Below are 21,740 nucleotides of genomic sequence, written 5' to 3'. Positions count from 1 at the left end.
ACCCACTGCCTCAAAAAGGTTGACGTTCCCTGAACTGGAATGTGATTTTCCTTTTCTTGGTAGCCCACTTGGGATATCCAGGGTAGAGACATTACTGTGTTTGGTGTTGCTGTGCTTTATGCCATCCCTGAAGATAATTTAACCATAAAGGTGTCTGTGACCTTTCTTTTTTGAGGGCAGTTCCTGAATCTTGGGGATGGCTCTTCCCACTTCCAGTGATGCATATGTGGGCTGTCTGGTCAAGCAGATGTCTGCCTGTGTTGCCATCACTGTAGATGATTTTGGTGTAAATGGTTCTTTTTGGATTTCTTCATTCTGTTGCTCTTCCTTTTGACCGGAACGCTTATCTTGGTGTAATGTTGATCAAGTTGCATTGGGTTGTTTCATGACAGTTTTATCCTTCTATCCCTCTGTAGTAGGACTTAGATCAGTTCTATGTGACTATAGATGGTTTGTTTTAAGTAACATAACAAATATCTAAACAATGTAAAATAAAAAACAAAAGCAAATCTTAGGCAAAACAAGGATCCATCAAAATACATCAAAATAATACAACAGCAAAATACAGTAACAGAATGCAACATAATTGCAATATTAACTTTAAAACACACACACACCCCAATATTGCAGAAAAGTATCCTTATAATGAATAATACAAATCAGGAATTCAAGAACCATACTTGGATACTGCTCATTCAGCCATCACACTTTCTTTGCACACATTATACCACTTCATCCACTCAATTCTTACTTCAGCTGAACACTATAAACATTTAACAAGCAAAAATCATGTACTGTACAAATCTAACTGGTGAAAAGCCACTCACCTGCCCTGCTCTCCAAAGATGGTAAGGGAGGAAGTAGATACAGCTGTGTGTGCTTTGTAACCCTGCTCTGTGTCCAGAACCTAGCCTGCTACTCTCTGGTGCAGTGAAGGGCATTACTCTGTCATCATGTTGAAATAAAATTCTACTGCCAGTCTGACCATGCAATATGCTATATTGTCTTTTGTCTCAGGCAGCATAATGTCTATGATCTCCCCTGCTACCATGGCAAGCACACTATGCCTCTCATTTAAGGAAGGGTTGTTGCTCAGTTGCATCTGCTTGCCAAATGGAAGGCCCCATGTTCAATTCCTGATATCTCCATATGGGGCTGGGAAGGACTCCTGCTTGAAACTGGGAGAGCTGCTGCCAGTCAGTGCAGACAGTACTGAGCTATATGGACCAATGATCTGACTTGAAATAAATAGTATAGGGTCAAATCCCCTTTGGCTATTCACATTTATTCTGAGGTTTTGGGAAAGAAACTGGAAACCTTACTCTTGGCTGCTACAGCTGGGCAAAAGTGTTTTCGCTCAGTGTAGACGGAGTTGGTTAGCTGTTTGAGGTGTCCAAGTACTTTGGATGTAAGATCAAATCAAAAGATGTTGCCAAGTCTATTCTTGGCGGATTACTTACACTCTCAAATTAGCAAGGTTGTATAAATTTACTTGTTTAAGGAAGTAAACTTCCAATTAGGAACACTTTTCCTTTATAGGAATTCTATTCTATACTTATTCACTGTGTTTTCCCCAGATGTACACATAGATTTAAAGATAAATGCACTGGGTATTAAATACATGTAGAGTATCTGATAATGACTATTTTTATGATTCTGTTTTCACTTGAGTCAGAGAAACTGACTGGAATGAAATGGGGAAAATACTTACTTTTTAAACACAAGAACAGTTTGCTGAATTGCTTGTTGCCAGTTTAAGAGCTATTTGTGAGGAAATGTAACAACCAAATCATATACTTGTCCATATACTTTAAAAATGTGGTTTAATAAAAATGGTTGAGTAATAATGTTGTCTACTCAAAGTGCTCGTCACATATTAATAAAAGTGGTGCTTATATTTCAGGATATCATTGACAGGCTTATAATTGTGAACACAGAAGCTAAAATTCATTCATTGTTCAATTATGAGCAGTCTCATATCTTTGGCCTGAGGTAAGATACTAAATTTTCTGATTCACTTAAGGTAAAATAATCAGCTAGTTTCTTCTGTTCTGCAGTGCTGACTTGGTAAAATGCTTATGAATCGGGCCAATATGAAAATGAGGGTAGAGGTATCTGTGAGTGAAATATACAGGTTGAGTGCTGTATGGCAATGAAGACTAATATACAGTCAGGGAAAATAGACTATGCACAAATGAAGTATTTCCGCTAGACAACTTTTATTGTACCCAAGTTCATATGAGGCTTAGAGAAAATCCTCTCAACGCAAATCTTTGGTGTCCCCACCCCCCATTATATTTATCATAGGTTGCTTTGGGGGGTTGGAAATCTTAGCTGCTTGGGATGCAGTCTACAATTTTTGCTGTGCTGACACAATAGAAAGAACTTAGGCACTTAAACCGTTACTCCTTGCTGTCTCTTGTTGGATGAGGAAAGAAATAGGATGCTGAAATTTTAATCAAGAGCTGCAGTGGTTTTGACTGATGTTTTGTAGCTTATTGGCTTTATACAGTCTTGGATCTTTGAATGTCAGGGGTTTCCTGTGCCTGGTTTGATGAACACAATCTTTTTGTTAATTTTTTTAAAGCGTTTATATACTATTTAACGTTACAAAAATCTCTAAGCTGTGTATAGTGTAACAAACAAAGAGTAGATTATTAAACCAAAAAAGCACAAGCTAAACCAGTAAAACAGCAATATTAAAAAGTATAACAGTGAGAGAAAAAACTCTTGAAGATTCAAACATGTAAAACAGGGTCCAGTCTTATGGGTTAGTGGAAGAGAAGTTTTCACATCTGAAGCAACTGATGATTGCGTGCTTCGTGTATGGCAAAGGGAAGGGCATGTAGGACCGTGAAAACAGGACATGCCCAGGAATTCCCAGACATATGGCAACCCTATTCACCCTTCCGTTGCAGCTCCCAGCACACACCCTGAAAATTGGCTTCAAAGGGTTGGGGGCCCCTCCAGAGCAATGTGAAAGGTAGCTTGGAGAAGAGAGAATTGGCAAAAATGGGTTCCTCCTCCTTTTCAGTTAGTGGGGGTTTCCAGTGGACCAAAGGCCCTTTTGGGAGCTCACAGAAATCAGCTGGGTAATAAATGACAACAACAATAGCAATGACAATATTATTATTATTATTATTATTATTATTATTATTATTATTATTATTATTATTATACTGGGCCAGGCAGTCTTTCAGATAACCTGGTCCTGAGTTGTTCAGGGCTTTATATATGTTAACAAGTTAATCAGCAGGACGCTGATTAACGATGCTTCAGTAGTTACTGTCATTTGCTAGCACAGAATGAAGAAGTTTATTCCTGCTCAGTGCACTCGCTTTTACCACTTTCTGTAGGTCAATTTCTTTCACTTCTGTGTGAAGTGAAAGTGTAATTCCTAGCTGCTGTAATTTTAGACTTGTGCCATGTGCTGTGCTATTCTGGTCCTCCGTCTGTCCCCAATATCTCTCTATTTCTTCTGCCTCAGATTGGAAGGTGTTGTTAGTATGTGGCAGACCCTGTTCCCTGTTCCTGACAAATTTCCTTTGCTGAAGTAGATCAGCTTCAGTAGAGCTTGTTTGACAGTTGTGAGTTTACATCTAATGCAGCAACGTGTCAGAGGGAGGAGGACTCATTGGAGGGCCAGATCCACATATTAGAGCTGTTTCCCACCATATCTCAACCCATGTCTAAAACAATGCTAACACAATTATTTTATGCAAAATAATTATAGGGAAGAGACTGCCAAATCCAGTGTCAGTTGTAACATCTCTCTACATTATAGCAATGAAATTTACTATGCTAAAGCAGTGAAACAATACTATATGCTGAAGCATTTATCAGAGATTATTGTAATTTGTGTTCTGAAATTTATACCTCATCTGTCAACATCATAGCTTACAAAAAGGGTTTAAAACAATTTAAAGCATAACGAAGTTGCAGTAAAACCACCATAAAAACAGACAGTAGGTACTGCAATGATGGTCAGCTGTTGTTGGACTTCTGGTCCTATCATCCCTGACTATTGGCTATGTTGACTGGGGTTGCTGGGATTTGGAGTCCAGCAGCTTCTGGAGGGCTAAAGGTTCCCTGTCCCTTGTCTAGCTCGCTCTAACATATTTATCACAATAAAACTGTCTCAAATAGGAAGTGAATGTTGCTATATCTTCTTAGAGAGTATTTACAGTCCTGTGGTTTGTTTTTCCTTTTTTTTGCAGTAGGATTTTTTAATAGGTTTCACATTAATAAAAGTGAAAGAATTGCATTCCTTATGGTCTTAATCTCAGTGGTCCACAACCAAGTCATCAGATGGATATTGCAAAACATTGATATCCCTCAAGTCTGGTGAAAGGCAGGCGCCCTTTTGAGTTTTCTTAAACAATTCTCAAAAACAATTTTCTTAAAAAACAATTTTTAAATACTCTTCACTGCTTGCTTCCCTTTCTCCTAAACTTATCATTGTCTGTTGGGGAGGCCTGTATGCTAGGGAATCTGAGAAATGAAGTTCCCAATGGATCTTGGCTCAAAAGGCAGCAGTTTCCCAAGCTCCCTAGCTGCAGTTAATTAACACTCAGGAGAATGTGTAGCTTTCCCCTAAAGAAACTAGCTCATCGTGTTCTCAGGAAAATATGTGCAAGTAGTTGTCATTAGGTTATGTGCCTGTCCTTCTTTCTGAACATATAATGAGAAGCCTCAGGTTAATTTTAGCTTTTTATTTGTACCTGAAGTGCCACAAGATTTTCCATTAGTGCATCAAGAGTTTAAATTGGATTCTCTACTTTGAAGATACATTATCTGGATTAAAACCTTTATTCTCTTCCAGTAATCTTAGTACCTGTCAACTCTAGTTTTTAATAACATTATTTTGGTTCATTTCCTGTATTAGATGTTTCATAGTTGCTCATGCTCTCAGGAGAAGCATAGGGAAGTAGCTCTGTACTCGCCTTTCTTTGCAGATCCAGAACAGTTCCTCTTAGATTTTGAGAAGACTGAGGTCCAAACTACTTATAGCATTATCATATAATTTGTCTTTGTAGACCAGTTCTTTCTTACAGAGTCCCTGATCCAAATTGGGAAGCTGGTTTGATAGGAAGGTGAGCCTGCTGCTGTAGTCCCTGTCTAGTTTGCACACAAACTTTGCTTGGGAATATGCTTCTGTCAGCCAAAACTTACTTAATTTTCAATCAGTGTATTACCTATAGGTTTTTTTTTTAAAAAAAAACATTTACTGCAAATTATACAGGATATTGCAGTCATTCTAATTTTTGTTTTGGAAAACAAAACAGATTGTATTTTCCTCCAGTTTCTCTATTGGAATTGTAATTATGTTGTGTAAACAATCTTTAGCAATAGTTTTAGGGAACTGTATCTTTTAAACGAATGTACCGTGTTCTACAGAATCTGAGTATTGTCAATGGAGGAGGATAAATTAACATGTCATATATTAATGAGGGGGTGGGAATCCCTGTTTTGTTATATATTCACATCTGGTCTGTTTCCAGTGGTATTAAAACCTGACTGCAGGTACAGGAAACAAATAATTAAATAAAACATTCATGTCACAATCTGTACATACGCACATCAATTTGCATTTGTTTTTAAATTTCAAGCAACACTTGATATCTTGAAAAGCAAGATTAACAGAAGTTAACAGGAAAAAAATGGAAAGACCTAAAATAGCATGGCTAGCAGAACAAGTACAGTAAATGGAAATAGTTCCTTTGAACTGCATTAGATTTGCAATATGAAACCGCCATTACTGATATCAGATGCAGAACAGAGGGCTAAAGAATAGTGTCACATTTTCCATACCTTTTGAAACAACTAGGGAACATTGGCTATGAGCACAAAAGAGCAATCAGGGCTTTTAGTCCTAGACCAAGGGATAAAGTGGTGACCAGTTTCACAAGTTATATAAAAGATGTGCATCTGTTACGACCTCATAAAAGTGCAGTATAATTCATGCAAAGGCATTTAGTGTGGGTAACTTGGATAGAAAATGGTCTGGATTAGTGGGTTAAAATATTCTAGTTTTAATATCAATGGGTGCTTTTGTTTCCTTTGTTTGCTAGTAATATTCAAATTAAACTGTCAAAGACATGCCATGCAGAAAAGGGCATTTGTGTATGAAAAATTATTTTGATATCACACTGATTTTCTGAATGCATCATAATGCTTCTCCCCACACTGATTACTCATAAGTAATTCATAATAATCTTTTCATACTAAAAATGTTTTAGAATGACATGATCATCAGTAATGAAAATATGAATGCTTCTCTTTTGTCCTATAAATCTTTATGAAAGCATTAAATGTCTCAGTATTGATTTTATTAATCTCTCTGTATCACTTCTTGAAATATACTAACGAATGAATGCTTGTCCTGAAGATTATGGAGAATAATTTTATGAATAAAACATTCAAGCAAATGAATAGGCTTTTGAAACTAAAAATAGTTATTACTACATTGCCTCTAGTAGCTTTGTTTTTCAGCAGCCGAATGAGAAAGAAGGCTGGGTCCACCGCAATATTATGTTGGGCTCTGAAATGAAGCATCTGGGTTACATGGCATGGATAAGATAAATTTGGACAAACCAGCCATGTAAAATTCAGTGCAATTCTGTACATATCTACTTAGGACTAAATCATATCGCCTACTCCCATGTAAATGGGTATAGGATCACAACACTGGGAAGGCAATTTTCTTTCATAAAGGGACCAAAGGTTGTTTCCATGCTAGCTTGCTTGCATTGTTGCCATCCTTGCTTCATTCACGTTTTTTCAGAGAAAATGGGTGGCATTGTTGAGATGTTGTTACTTCCTTACATTGTGCGCTCCCTTTTCTGGCAAAATTTCTGCTGATTTTTTTGGTATATAAATTAAAACACAACTGGAGGACACAGCCTGTCTGGTGTGGACATCCCAAAGGGTATTCAGCACTCCTGTGCTTTTAGATACAAGCTTCCTAGTTTGAGGTTTTTGTTTTGCTTCTTTCTGTTTTGTGTAGCAGTGGGCTCACTGCTGAATAGCCTGTACAGTGGTACCTCCGGTTGCAGACAGGATCCGTTCCGGAGCTCTGGTTGGATCCCGAGGTTTCCGCAACCGGAGGGACCGCTTCTGCACATGTGCGCCTGGCAAAAACCCAGAAATATACCTCCGGATTTGCTGCTTACGTATCCCAAAGTTTACGTAACCAGAGGGACATGTAAGCTGAGGTATGACTGTAAATTGTTTCTAGAAAGCCTTTCTACATTGTTCCCTATCAGTTTCTGTTCCTATTGCAGAAAGGAGCTTTGTATAGTGTCAGGGAACTGCCATCGGAGTCAGAGGGAGAGAGAGGGCTCCAGAGGGATTCCGGAGAGCGTCCCGGGATGGGGAGAAGCAGCCCATCTTCTGGGGAAGGAAATCAGCGTAACGCTAGTGGAGAAGGGGGGCAGATGGGGGAATCGGCGAGGCGGTCCCATGACTCCTCGCCGGGGACCAGCGGGGAGAGCACGGATCCTCCGCTGCCCACACCCTCCTTGCGCAGAAGGCTTCCGCGCAGGGAGAGTAGGCGAAGACTAGGCGTCAAAGAGCTTCTTTGCTGGAAGAAGTTCAAGAAACGCCCACTGACGGATTCTGCCAGTGATTGAGACAGCCACAGGCGAGTGGCTGTCCGGACAGAAAAGGTTCACTCAGGCAACCCAGCCAGGTGTGGCGACGGTTTACGCACGAGCAACCCCTAGAACCATTACATATAGTAAAACGTTGTATAAAAAATAGAAGAAAAAAATAAAAGGAAGCACTGGTAATTAAAGCCCCTTCTCCCTGGAACAAAACTGACAATAAGAAATTGACAGTCAGTTTAGCAGTATTCAACAAGAAGCAATAAAAAGGCAGTGTGCACATGCAAGAATATAATAGAAATACCTTGACTGTAGATAACAGTGTTGTTTCAAATGGTGTTCTAGGATAGGTCAGTAGTATTCTACATGCAAACCATATTCTGTGTCCCAGGTTCCTAATTCTGCTTTGTATTACAGCAGTTTTTCTTTTTTAAAAAAAGAACTCAACTCCAAAATATTTAAACTTGTGTAGTGCTGCTCTGCATTTCCCATAACTTGTAATGTTCTGATATTTCAAAATATTACATCCTGCAGGTTATTAAATGTGCTCTGCTGTGATCTAGATATACTTCTACTTTTAGAATCTCAGTATAAGGTATCAGAAGTGCTCTTAGATGCCCAAAGAGAAAATACCATCTACATTTCTGAAACTTCTCGGTAAGGAATATTCATTTAAAAAATGTATCACCCCACTCTATAGTTCTGTGTAATCTTTACTTGGAGCTTTTCACATAAACCCATAGCCTTACCCTCCAAAAGAAAAATATCAGTGGAGGAGGCAGCTCTGCTAATAATAATAATAATAATAATAATAATAATAATAATAATAATTAATAATTTTATTTATATCCCGCCCTCCCCAGCCGAAGCCAGGCTCAGGGCGGCTAACAACAATAAAACAGTACAAAAGTACAGCACAAACAACACTCTAAAATCATTCATTATAAAATTAGTTAAATTCAAGCCACTGGCCACCATTGGGCCAGAGCTCCGCGAAGATTGCCGAGGGAGGGAGTCAGGCTGTGCCCTGGCCAAAGGCCTGGTGGAACAGTTCTGTCTTGCAGGCCCTGCGGAAAGATGTCAAGTCCCGCAGGGCCCTCGTCTCTTGTGACAGAGTGCTCCACCAGATATTATTATTATTATTAATAATAATAATAATAAATAATTAATGTATGGATTCATTGAGTTAAGGAATTTGGCATGAGACTCTCTTTTTTCATTTGTTGGGGTTACAGAAATTATGGTATTGAAAGCATGAAAATGGGTTGTGTTTATTGTCCTCATTGTTGTGCCACTTGAACTGTTCTTGGAAGTTTTATCTGATGACTGCATATCGTTCTTTACTACTTGGCTGCATACAGCCACTAGGAAGCATGCATGAAGGGGTACAACCAACATGAGGCAGAATGAACATCCCTGATGTATTCACAACCTTTATTGACATCGCAAGGATGGGAATAATTTGTAAGCTTGCTACTCCTTTGAAGTAACTATTCGTTAACCACAACCCATTTTTGGCTTCTGTGTTGTAATTTGATCTTGGGAAGTGCTGATATATTATCTCAAAAACCATTAGGGCTGGTCAGTGCACCATAAATAAATACTGAATGCCATAAAAAGAGTAGTTTGTATTATATTCTGGTCAGAAAAGACTAAGCAAAGCACACATAGTGCATTCCCTTCTACCTCTGAATTCCCCTGAATCCAGTGCCAGGATTTTGTTACCTTGTTCAAAACTGCAATTCAGTGTCCATGCTAACAACCGGGCTTGAAATACTTTCTCAGTAATCTAGCTCTTGAGAATCATGAGACTCATGGCAATTTCCACATGCAATTCAATTTTGTTTTGTTGCAGAGACTTTATAATTGATGGCCTATCAGTAGAGAGAAACCATATTCTTGTTAGAATAAATCATGTTGGTGGACCAACGGAACGGATCTTGCCTCCAAGAATATTGCATAAGGTTGTAAACGTGCTTTTCAGTTTTCTTCACATTTAGCCTCTCTGGAGATAAGTGCTGCAGACTGAGATTTATTTATTATTTCTACCATTTATTTAGAGCTGATTATTCCATTGAACCTCTGCTGACTAACTGCGGCAACTGCCCTTTGAGTGGGCTTAAAAGAGTTGTTCTGTGTAATCATCCTGACTCATTACACTGATAGCATTAAAGTACAGTGTCAAGTGCACTATGTTTTATATGTAGGTAATGCATGAAATATCTGAAGATTACCTGTAAGTACAGAGTGCAGAGTCTTCAAACGACAGAATGAAATAGACAAACCATCAGTAAGTTATAACATCACTTTATTATTGGTGGTTCTCCCTTAGGGTGATGATCCATATCCTTGGCCCATGTTTTCGTCATATCCTTTACCAACATGCTATCTTGCTGAATTTCCAAGAAAAACTGACACAAGGCAAGGTATAATATGTTAGTTTACTGGAGTATGTATGTAAAAAGCACAAATATGTATTTTAGATTAATTTATGGTTATGTGTTAGTCTGTGCATAAATCTTGGTTTGTTTTGTTTTGAGGAACCTTTTTGAAAGGCTCACGAGGGTAAAGAATATGAGCTGAACATATCTGTATGGCAGCTGGAGTTTACCATATTCCTTTGTGATAGTTTTTTCTTATTTGTATCTCTTGATTTTCTGTTTGCATTGCTTGGTTTGTATTTTATCATTGAGATGCAATATGGATCTGTATTTATTCACATTTGAATCATAAGGTGTTGTCACAGAGAGGGTAGCTCCAAGCAAAATCCCTTGTGAAAGAGAGAACACAGTAGGTGCAGATATTTATGTCCAGGCAAACAGTACAATAACGGCATGCATTTCAAACACTTAAGGCTCTTTAGAGGATAAAATAAAAATCTTCGTGGAGCTTAACTCTACAAATCAAGGAATTTTACTGAATGTACCCCATGTCCCATAGGCAGCATTTATTCCCCAAAGAAGAGTCTTACACATTCAAAACCTGCCGGGATTGCATGGTTTATCTGTGTCTACTGTGCTTTTCCCTTTCAATTCTAAGATGCACACATTATCCATTAGGCTTAACATTTTTGTTAATATACATGTATATTACCAAGTGTTAAATTGAACACAGGATGACTTTACACTTGTTCCTTGAATTTAATACAAACATAGCAGGGTTTTTATAATAAAAGCAATCAGATACTGGGACTCAATTCCTTTACGTATGAAAATCAAACTGAGGGAAAACAGAATATGGGAACAAATTAGTTTTCCCCTCCCACCTGATAACCTATAAAGGAAACTCAGTTTTGTTCTAGAAAACCTTTCCCTATCCTAGTACTTTCTGCCTGGGGTTGAATCAGGGCTGTCAAAGCGACGCAACTGCCTCAGGTGACAGATTATAATCCTATACTTTGCTTAAGCAGCCACATTTCTTGGTGTGGCCCTGAATCGAATCTTTCTCCTAACAGACACAGTCTTAAATTTTCTAAGTTATTCTTGTTAAGTACTTTCCAATCTTATACATTATTGCCACCTTTCATTCCCATAAAAGGAAAGGGCAATCATGTAGAGTCAAAAAGTGGGATCCTGAGAAGCATGTTAAGACATATAGAATACCTTACACTTACAAATAGATATAAACAAAAGGTGTTGAAAGTAGGAAATGAATAACTATTCCTCCTTGGCAGTGGGAACAAGTCATGATCATACAGGGAGAAAGGGCCAGAGGAGTTTCATCATCACCAACGATCTAATCTGCGCAAGAAGCTTCTTTTTCCCTGTGCCTGGCTACATGAAGTGAACATTAGATGAAGAACTAAATTAGGCTTGTGCCAGTGAGGGCCTTTGAGAAATGAAGCCTTTTGGTGTAATTACTTGGCATTTGAATGTGCATATGGAATAGATTGGAAGAATTGTACTAGTTGAACAGCTTCGTGAAATACTCTGGGTTGGTCAAATGAATTCCAGTGATGGGAAAACAATTTAAGTATAAATTATTAAAGTCCAAACACTATTTTAAAATGCATTTTATGCGGTGAAAGAAACAGAAAGCAAATATTTTCTATTTAATAAAAAAAGGCTAACGGCATTTGCAAGTGATGATTTCATTTAGGAAGTTGAATATTAACTAGGATACTAAAATGCTGAAATGAAACAGGAATAATAAGTATCTTAAAGAACCAAAGTTTTTAAAGTCTGACTACAGAAATGTTTTATTGTGTATACTTAAAATGAATTGAGGCAATTTGAAAGCCTAGAAACAGGTATGATATTGCACAAACAAGAACTTGGTAGAGGATGATAGCAGGGAGAAATTATTTTGATCACTTTGATATTTACAATTAAGAAATTTACTGAAAGCTTCTTGGAGGATCATAAAGAGCCATTTCTAAGCACCTGTTTGTAAAAAGCAGGACTTTTAATTTCAGGAAATTGCTGTTACTATGGTAATATTTAGTAATTCTAATACTGCATGAAGTTTAAATAGGCAGAGCAGCCAGGTGGGAGGGGAGTGCCTCCAGCCCCCACCTGCTGCTTGAGCCAGGCAACTCACCTTCACAGTCCAGTCCTCTTATGAACTGTGAACATCTTTTTGTATTTCCTTGTATAGGAGCTTTATTGGTTTGAAGCAGACTCACTGATTGCTGTGGTCATTTAGGCAAAAGTAAAACCATAGCTTTCATAGCAATATTTTCATCTTCATTTTAGATGGCGATGCAAGCAAGCTTGCATGTGCTTTAAATAATCCAGATAAACCGCTGGAATTGATTGAAAATATTCAAAGACAGTTTTGTGAAATCATGGAAAACAAACCTACTGTTATGAGTGGAACCAGTAAGTATAATTATTTTTAAAGGGAAATTGCTTATCCTTGCTACGTTATATTGATGATTCTTTATAGTGAGGTATGATTGAGGACTGTCAAAGGGGAAGACATGCCATTTAAACCAGCTTGCATTATATGTTGTTATATCCTAAATTGGCTGGAATATGCCTGTCTCAAGCGACAATAGAGGTGAAGTCAAACTGTTGCTGGGTTATAGCGCTTGCTGTGGCTGTAGAGACGGATGTGGGAGAGACATGTTTTGTTGCATCTGGGGCAGATGAAGGCATCCAGTTGTGCTGCAGCAGATGCACCATGGCGTTTCTTCTCTCTGCACTCCTCCTAGTGGTTATTTCTCCTCTGGTCTATGGGGAGCTGGCTTCCAGGCCCATTGGTAGACCAACTCTGTGTTCCAAAGATGTCTGCAAATGTGACATGAAGCCTGACAACATCAACTCCGCCAGACCGGAATCCCTTGCAGACAACTGCAGTGCCTGGAAACGTCATGTATCCATAGCAGTATATCCTAAACACTCCTCTAATAATCCCTGACAGAGTTACTCCAAATGAATTACTACATCAGAATTATACATTATTTAGGCAATGGCTTCCCAAAGTGGTTGATATTGATGTGAATGTGCAGGGGCTGAATAAAAGATCTAGAATTCCAAAGTAGGTCAGAAACGGCCTAGGGGTGGAAAAGATTGCCACAAGGGACAGTGTGGAAATGCAACGAGCCTCAGGAATAAAGAACATTAATATGTACAGAGTGCATCTCCCTTGCCAGTGAGGAGCCTCTGTATTTAATAATGATTTTACAGTGTGACAGTTTTCCTTATTTTGTTTTTCCATTTTATGATTCCTAGAAATGGTGATTGGTGGTTTAAAAAGGTTGATTATACATTGATATTAGAATCAGAGAATCATAGAATCATAGAGTTGGAAGAGACCACAAGGGCCATCGAGTCCAAACCCCTGCCAAGCAGGAAACACCATCAGAGCACTCCTGACATATGGTTGTCAAGCCTCTGCTTAAAGACCTCCAAAGAAGGAGACTCCACCACACTCCTTGGCAGCAAATTCCACTGTCGAACAGCTCTTACTGTCAGGAAGTTCTTCCTAATGTTTAGGTGGAATCTTCTTTCTTGTAGTTTGGAACCATTGCTCCGTGTCCGCTTCTCTGGAGCAGCAGAAAACAACCTTTGTCCCTCCTCTATGTGACATCCTTTTATATATTTGAACATGGCTATCATATCACCCCTTAACCTCCTCTTCTCCAGGCTAAACATGCCCAGCTCCCTTAGCCGTTCCTCATAAGGCTTTGTTTCCAGGCCTTTGACCATTTTGGTTGCCCTCCTCTGGACACGTTATTTCTGGATGTCATTTCATTTGGATCCCTATGAATTTGGGTTGGGGGTCAATGACAACTTTATAAGCTCGTCAAGGGGTCAGTGAACTCAGATGTTGGTGAAAGCCTGCTCTGGGCAAATGTGTGTTTGCAAAGATGACTTTGGGAACTATCCATGAAAGAATGAAAAACAATCCTACTCAAATATGCTGTGTGCATAGAACATAGAACTCTTCTCCCATTTAGGACTTTCTTACTCATTTAAATGAGTAAGACAAGTGCGAAAGACTTCCATGGAGAGCTTGGAAAGTTTCCTGCTGAGATGCAAAAGGACGCAGGTAGCTGTGTTGGAATGCCTTTTCACAAAGGAGGACAGAAACTCTTAAAGTGCATTGACCTTTACTGCAAGATGAAGGCCAAACTTCCCTCCTCAGAACCTCTATATAGAAGAATGTAGGCAGTGCAATCTAATTACAGCTAATTTTCTTTATGTTGAAACTGTCTAACAAATTCCGAAGTAATCCTTAGAGGATCCAAGGATAACAAACGATTCCCTTTCAGTTTACACTGAATAGATTGTCAGAGAAGCCATTAAAATTTTAATTTAAACCAGGAATGTTGTTATGAATACAAAAACAGAATGCCTGTTTTGAATTATTTTTGCCATGCTTTTGTGAATAAACATGCAGTTGTATAGACAGCTTTAGGCTGCAATCCTGTAATGCACTTACTTGGGGGTAAGCCTCAGTGAGGCTTTCTTCTGACTGCGTATGTAGTAGATTGCACTGTTGGTTGCCTATAGGCTTTAATTTTGGTTCATTTTCTACTCACTGTTGTGCTGTGGTCAGAGTATTGGCCTATATCAGAGAGACTAAGATTCAATCCACACTCAGCCATGAAGCTCACTGGGTGCCCTTGAGCCACTCACTGTCTTTCAGCCTTTCCTCTCCCGCAGGGTGATTGAGAGGATAAAATGGAGTGGAGCAAGCTACATATGCCACCTTTGGTTCTGTTGAAGAAAGGCAGGGTATAAGGGAAACAAACAAACTGGTTGATATAGTTCTGCATTTTACTTTGTGGCATTTTAATATTATTTTTTTATTTTATTGTTACAAAATTGTGTGCACCCTAATCACAAAACTTGACATGATTTCTTTTTTAAAGGAAATTTTGTGGCATTGATGCTTTAATCATTGTGGTTTTATTGCAGATTTGGCAGAATTAATGGAAATGTTTGTTTTGCATCTTTCTGAAACACCATCAGAATGCTACTTCACCAGCAGAGAATGTGAAGGTAATTTTCTTCTCTCATGTTGTTTTTTTCTGGCTTGCAATGGTCAACTGAAAGGTAACTGCCATACTTCTGGCTTCTGAGCCTCCTTCAGTGGCACTGAGTGGAATAGGTAGAAATAGCAGGCTCCTTTCTCTTGATCTGGTTTGACCCAGCTGACCTTCACTTTTTGACTGAAAAAGAAAAGCAGGCTATAATTATAATTAATACATTATAATAGGAGGATGGCACATCTTGGCATTTTATGATGTAGTGATGAGGTTTTCACCTTTCTCATAGCAACATGCATAGGTTGTAGAATATTGAGTTTGCTATTTTATTCTAAACTGAGTATTTGTCACAGCATACAGCTGGTGGCAGAGGGACAAGGGACAGAATTCATAGACAAATAGGCGGATCCCCATAAGGGTTCCTTGGTGGGGCTGCCCTAAGGCCTTGGCTGCAGCTCTGGAGACTGAGGCTGGCCTCTTTGCACCCATGTGGGTGAGCGACCACTGGGATGACCCACATGACTGGCAACATCATGCAGAAGTCAGGCCACCCAAAACCAAGATCCTTGCTGCCATGCCACAACAATCTCCATTATCAACAGAAAATTGTGGCCATATTTCCCCCAGCCATTGACTTTGTGTGTGATCTTTGGTCCAGTACACTTGCACTCTGTGTCTGGGGTACAGCATGTAACTCTCAACATTAGCTGGATTTGCAGAGTCACTTTGACCCTGTAACCTCATTTTTGAAAAAAATTGTTTTCTTATACCTTTCCAAGAGGCATAAATCTGACATAAAGCACACATGATTTCACTAAAATAAGGAGGATCCCTCTGAAATACCACATAGCTATTGACATCTCATTATGGTTCAAGAGTAGCTGGAACATGATTTTTTAATTGGGTGCTTCTGTAGTGCATTTTATTCCACCTATCAATGGAAATTGAAATGTTTTAAAAATTAAATATAATTTTATATTTTCAACTTATTCCTTTGACACTTTTGTTACACTATGGCTCCCTGTTTGTCTTCTCCTCTGTATTGAGCCCTTGAATCATATACTGGAATAAACCACAAAGAATCATCGAGCATAAGAAATCTGATGTAAGGATGTTTGGTATCCCAAATTTTTTGTAAAGGGAGCAGATGGATTTGAGTTTTAATAAGCCAGCAGACTACTTAGTGCAGCCCCTCTACACACACACACACACACACACACCTTGGCTAGGCTTTGATCAACAGGGAGTATAACAATAGTTTAGCCTGGCTTTTTAATGAATAGAATCAATGTGTTATATGAAAGTAGTTTCAGGACAATGCATTGATATTCAGTGTTATCATGTTTCTGGAAATGAGAAATTGATTATCTTAAACTACAGCAGCTTTCTAAACCCTTGGGTAGTTGAAATTAGAATAACACAATTCATCCAGCTGTTGTGAAATCCCTCAGGATTTCAATCCATTATAAAATTTGCAAATCTGGAAAAATCAAATTAGTTTCGGTTAGCGTTTTAAAGTTGAGGGAGAATAATAAGCTAATATATTGACATTTATACAGTTGCAGGGCTTAAAAAAATTATAATAAACAATAGCAACACTTAACTCTATATTGCCTGTCTGTCGGCTTATGTGGAAGATGCGCTTAAAGTTAAAGCTTCTATGAAAAAAGACTTCTCGAAATCCAGCCTCTGTCTTTCATATATTATATGGATGACATGAATATGATCCAAGCATATAGCTATATATAACTTTAAATATCACTCCTGAGCTCAAACCACCACAACAAAACTGACACTACATATTTTAAAATCTTTTCTCTTTGTTTCTCTTTTCCATCGCCATATGGCAGCCTGCTGGCCCTAGAGGTGGTACTGGAGTACTTGCTAGTCCTGACACCAATGTTCGCATCAGATCATCTGCTATAAATTAAGATGCTAAGGTAGTAGACTCACCATTTTCCAGCTACATTTGTGAAACCCCAGATTTAAGTCTACTCATAAGATAACATTTGGAATGGCAAACCTATTTTTGGGCTGTGCTTTTTGGGCCCCTCTGCAAGATTTAATATTTTTCCGCAGAAAATTAGCATGGTGAAGACAAAACTCATTTTAGGATCCGTCTCATAGGCATCCTAAATGTCTCTGGATTGGGTTTTTTAAATATTAGTTTTGGTATGGAGTAATAGACGTGTTGGGCGTGTCTTTCAGGCATAGGTTTGAAATCTTATTTCTTATTAAAGGATCTCTAAAAGTGGGACAATGAAAATCATTTCCTGCCCGTCATTAATGGTTGGCTAGATTGTCCTGAGAGAAGACTAAACATTATAACCTCACTCGTGTGTGTGTGTATTAAAAGCAACCTTTGACCTTTTTTCTGGAAAATATCTCCCCTCATCCCTCCCTTCCATGTAGTTCTTGCCCATAGTTTGGCAACGAAGTGAAAGTGGACAAAGCTTCCCTTTTAATTGGAGAGCATAGCAAACATTATAAATTGGGCTGTGTGTCCCATTTGGGATTTGGCTATTAAAAGAACATTTCTTACTTTGTTGTCTTCCACAGGTTTTTTATTTTCATGCTTGCCATTTGATTACATGGAGTTACTGAGCTCTATAAAACTAAGACTGCACTTCTGCTGCTCACATTTTATTTTTTCCCCCTTCAAAACTCTGAGGAGTACTTTGTTAATAGAGAAACAATTCCAGCTGAAGAGAGTCTTTAAAATTCTGGCAAATGTAATGTCATTTTAGAAATAAGTAGCTGTATATATTTCGAGCTGAACACGTCTCATGTAATTAGAATTAGGACAGATCATACACATTATTTTGCCTCTCCTTTCAAGGTAGCAGTAAAAGCTGAAAATCCTGGAACATGGATTGCACTTTTAAAAATTGACCTTTATGTTTTGAAATTGCTTTATTCTTACCAGTAGTAATTTAGCATGAGGACAGGATTGCTCATCTGCTAGATGGTATCTAAGGATGCAAGTACAAAGAATTATTTTATTATGTGTAGATTTGTAAGAGATTGAAATTTTGTGTTCTAGGAAAGAAGATTATTCATTGTTATCTTTTTTTTTTAGTTTTCTTGACCTTTATGAAAGGCATTTAACTTTTAAACAGAATTGTGTTCTAGCTGCTGTTTCCAGCCACTGTTACCATATTTCTTTTGAGTTTTAGTTTTATGTTGGATTTTATTTTTTATTTTTTCTGTCATACTCAGCCAGCATGAGAGTCATCCAGATTCCTCTTGATGGGATAAACATAAAGATAAGGCCTTCTTTAGGTTCTGCATATTCTCACTCTTGCAGTTAAGGTCTCCTGTCTCCGTCCACCATGCACTGTTTTGGGATTTCTCCCGATCCTTTGGAGCATATGGGGGGGAGGGCACAGGGGATGAGAAGGGGAAAGGTCCCATTGCACTGGTGGGAATCCTTAAGTTAGCTTCTGCTAGTACATCAGGGTGATTAGATACAGCCTCTGGGTCCAAGTGGCTTCAGGGAGAGATACCCATTGCCTGTCCAGGTCGTTCCTATTTCAGTAGCTACAGTATGGAGGTGGAAAAGCAGCAGTTTCTCAAGCAGCTTCCTTCTGTGCGAAAAGAGAGCTGGATGGATTATGCCAAAATGGCGAAATTGAATGGGAAGATTAGACACCAAGAGGACAAAAAAAATAGAAATGAATGGATTAACTTCATAGAACATATGTAGGAGCATTGCAAACATTTAAATACGTTAGCAGGCTTGGATTAGCACTTGTAATATAATTTGATAAAGGGTATTGAAAAAGCGGACTTAATAGATTAGATAAAAGTATTTAGTCACAGAAAAGAGAAGAGATAATTATTGGAAACTGGGGAAAGGAGTGGGGGGAAGTCCGGGGGTTGGAAGTGTCAGTTTGCAAGCCCCCTCCACAGAGGCTGGCCCCTCTCACTGTCCTCAGAGCTTGCATACCGGTAACCTCCTCTGGCTGATATCCAGACAGACCAGGGAGATTTTGATAGGCGACATTTTCCCAAACGTGGGGAAATGCACAACCCCTCCCTCCTGCTTCCGCAGGGGAAAGAAAATAAGTCAGAAATCTATTTACATGATGTTTATTTCTGACATTACAGCACTAGAGAAAAACACGTCCTTTCAGTTCAGTTCTTCTAGCATGTCTGACAAACTTCCTGAACATGTGCAGTCGGAAGGTTTCAAGTTACACTCTTCACAAAGACTTATCCAGCCTGTGAACGTCCTGGGAAATTCTTCTTTCCCACAGATAGGCGCATCATGTGATGTCAACAATCTGGCTGTCTGCAGCGGTGATGTTTCCATATACTGACAGGAAGAACCCCTTTAAAGATATTAAATTTGTTGTGGATTAATGCAATTAATATTGTATTCAAAAATAAATTGTGCTTCTTGGATGTCAAGAATAGCACCCTGTTAACACTAAGAAGAGGAAGTCACACTCCTTTTGGGAAAATTGACACCAACACCTGTAATTATCAATGTTAATGGCATCCAACTAGTACCAACATTTTTTGGTATTTTTTAATAGACTATTAAATTGTTACTTTAGAATCTAAATTTGATAGAAAACCTAAGAACTGCACACAATAGATCTGGTTTTTAAAATGGTGTATGGTGGTGGGGAGGCTGCCTTATTCTGCTTAGAAGCCGGTAAACTCTGAATTAAGGATGTGTTTTGAAAAACAAAAATGATCAATATTGTTAAACTACTTCAGCACAAGTTCTCAGCATGACTGTATCTGGAATTCTGACAGTCACCATATATTGAAATTAAATATGAATTGTGATACATCCAATTGAATGTTTGATTTCTTCTTTAAAAAATGAATTACACATGTTCTGTGCAATTTTTATTTCTCTTTGAACTGTGAGGTGTACTTAAATCTTTTCCCTGAATTTGGCAACTTGGGAGCTGCTGCCATACCATATTTTATTCATTCTGCTTAACTACTATAGCAGTTTCACCTCTTTGTCTGATTGACAGTTCAGAGATACTCTGCGTTTTGTTAAGGGGAAAATGGTTTTCTTATTGAGAAAATTGATCCTTTGATGCTTTTGTTCTGAAAGCCACATTATTTCAAGACATTTTTAATAAAATGGGTTTCACATTGATTTTGGGGGAAATTAAATAATGTATCTTGGAATAAATAAGGTACATTTTGTGCATCATTACAAGTGCAGCTTTCGTGCCTCCTCCCCTCCCCTGTAGAGGTGTTGAGCTCCTAATGTATTGAATAAAGTACAAAGAACGACTTGTAGGCCCACTTTTTTTATAAACAGCAGATGAAAATATTGTTAGCCTGGAATAATCTAAGAACTACCGCTCCAGGCCAATGCTTCACTCATTGGTTAATATTAAGTGTACTTCAATTGTGAAGAGTTTAAAATCTGCACTGAAAGAATTGATACAAATATCTTCTGAATAGGAAAACATAGCTATAATGACAACCCAGCCACAATTTTGCGCATTAATTTATGTCATGAATAGATACATATATATAAGAGACTGTGAAACAGGATCATCTGTTCATTCATTTTGATTATAGTGAATTAGGCTATTGTTTTTACTGGATGCTACCCCTACTTGGCAAAAGGCTGAGTTGAGTCAAATATTGGAGAAGAGCACTTGATGTCAAGTTCTGTCTGTGGGATAAGTGCTTAGACAGAGCAACAGTGTTGGGAGTGGTTAGTAGTTATAGAAGACAAATCACAAAATCCAAAGCCCTCTGGGAATGCACTGTCAGGACAGAAGGTGGTGTGATGGTGTTGTTCCCCATTTTCTCTCTCCTCCTATTGGCTTTTAGTTTATTTTTTTCAAGAATTTGAATAGGGAAAAGAAGGACACCAGCCAAAGGGTCGGCATTCTTTCCCGATGGTTTCAGAGTGAAAGGGCTTTGAATTCAAGCAGATCCAAAGACACCACTTAAATCCACCCGCAAAATGCTCCCTTTTGCCCTCTTCTCTGTGGGGAAGTAGTAGCTATGGATCTTTTCATAGCAACCTGGATGAAGCTTCTTCAGAGCCCATGGAGAAGGCGAGATTCATCTGCAAAATCCTATGGTTCCTGGAACTCCATCGCAACACCCATAGGATTGTGCATAAGTACTACAGACAGTATTTAGGCAAGGTGCCACTTTGACAGTTTTATGAAGTTGTAAGGGGTGATGAACCATAAGCTGACAGTTATTTATATCTGTCATAAAATGGAAGCTTGTAGAGTTCAGTTGTTAAAAGATAGTCCAAAATGTTGTCTAATTGTAACTATAATAACTATTATTTATTGCTTTCACTAAATTCACTGTATTATGGATTGCCACCAAACTCCATCTTTTAAACAGTTCTTAGAAATTCAGATTAAAATGGTTAAACACTTATTTTTATAAATTATTTTTTTAAAAAAAAAAAATGTCCAGTAGCACCTTAGAGACCAACTAAGTTTGTTCTGGGTATAAGCTTTCGTGTGCATGCACACTTCTTCAGACACCACACGAAAGCTTATACCCAGAACAAACTTAGTTGGTCTCTAAGGTGCTACTGGACAATTTATTTTGACTGCGTCAGACCAACACTGCTACCTACCTGAACTTATTTTTATGTGACTTTTTCTTTTCTTTGCAGCTGATGCAAATGTGGAGATCAAAACTCTTTCATCTGTACAGCAGCTTGGCATTAAAATGACAATCAG

At 38.4% G+C, this 21,740-nt stretch overlaps 1 protein-coding gene across 5 annotated transcripts in view; it reads left to right on the top strand.

Moving 5' to 3' along the window:
• The window catches only part of TBC1D32 (TBC1 domain family member 32), a 71,968-nt gene that overhangs the window by 33,708 nt on the left and 16,520 nt on the right, over nucleotides 1-21,740 (top strand). For 4 of the 5 annotated variants that reach the window (XR_014155042.1, XM_081856127.1, XM_081856126.1 and 1 more), the window contains 7 exons: nucleotides 1,904-1,992; nucleotides 8,139-8,261; nucleotides 9,460-9,568; nucleotides 9,937-10,030; nucleotides 12,299-12,424; nucleotides 14,972-15,055; nucleotides 21,674-21,740. Coding sequence is in view for 4 of the 5 variants with exons in the window: in XM_081856127.1 (XP_081712253.1) it covers nucleotides 1,904-1,992; nucleotides 8,139-8,261; nucleotides 9,460-9,568; nucleotides 9,937-10,030; nucleotides 12,299-12,424; nucleotides 14,972-15,055; nucleotides 21,674-21,740 (692 nt within the window). In the remaining variant the exon portion in view is untranslated. Of the gene's footprint in view, nucleotides 1-1,903; nucleotides 1,993-8,138; nucleotides 8,262-9,459; nucleotides 9,569-9,936; nucleotides 10,031-12,298; nucleotides 12,425-14,971; nucleotides 15,056-16,892; nucleotides 17,221-21,673 lie in introns of those variants that run through there. The other variant, XM_081856129.1, reaches the window with a different exon arrangement.

The sequence above is a fragment of the Podarcis erhardii genome (genome assembly GCF_964252035.2).
Source record: "Podarcis erhardii genome assembly, chromosome: 3".
NCBI lineage: Eukaryota > Metazoa > Chordata > Lepidosauria > Squamata > Lacertidae > Podarcis > Podarcis erhardii.
Note: the sequence above shows the minus strand (reverse complement) of the source record. Positions and strands in the feature narration are given on the sequence as shown.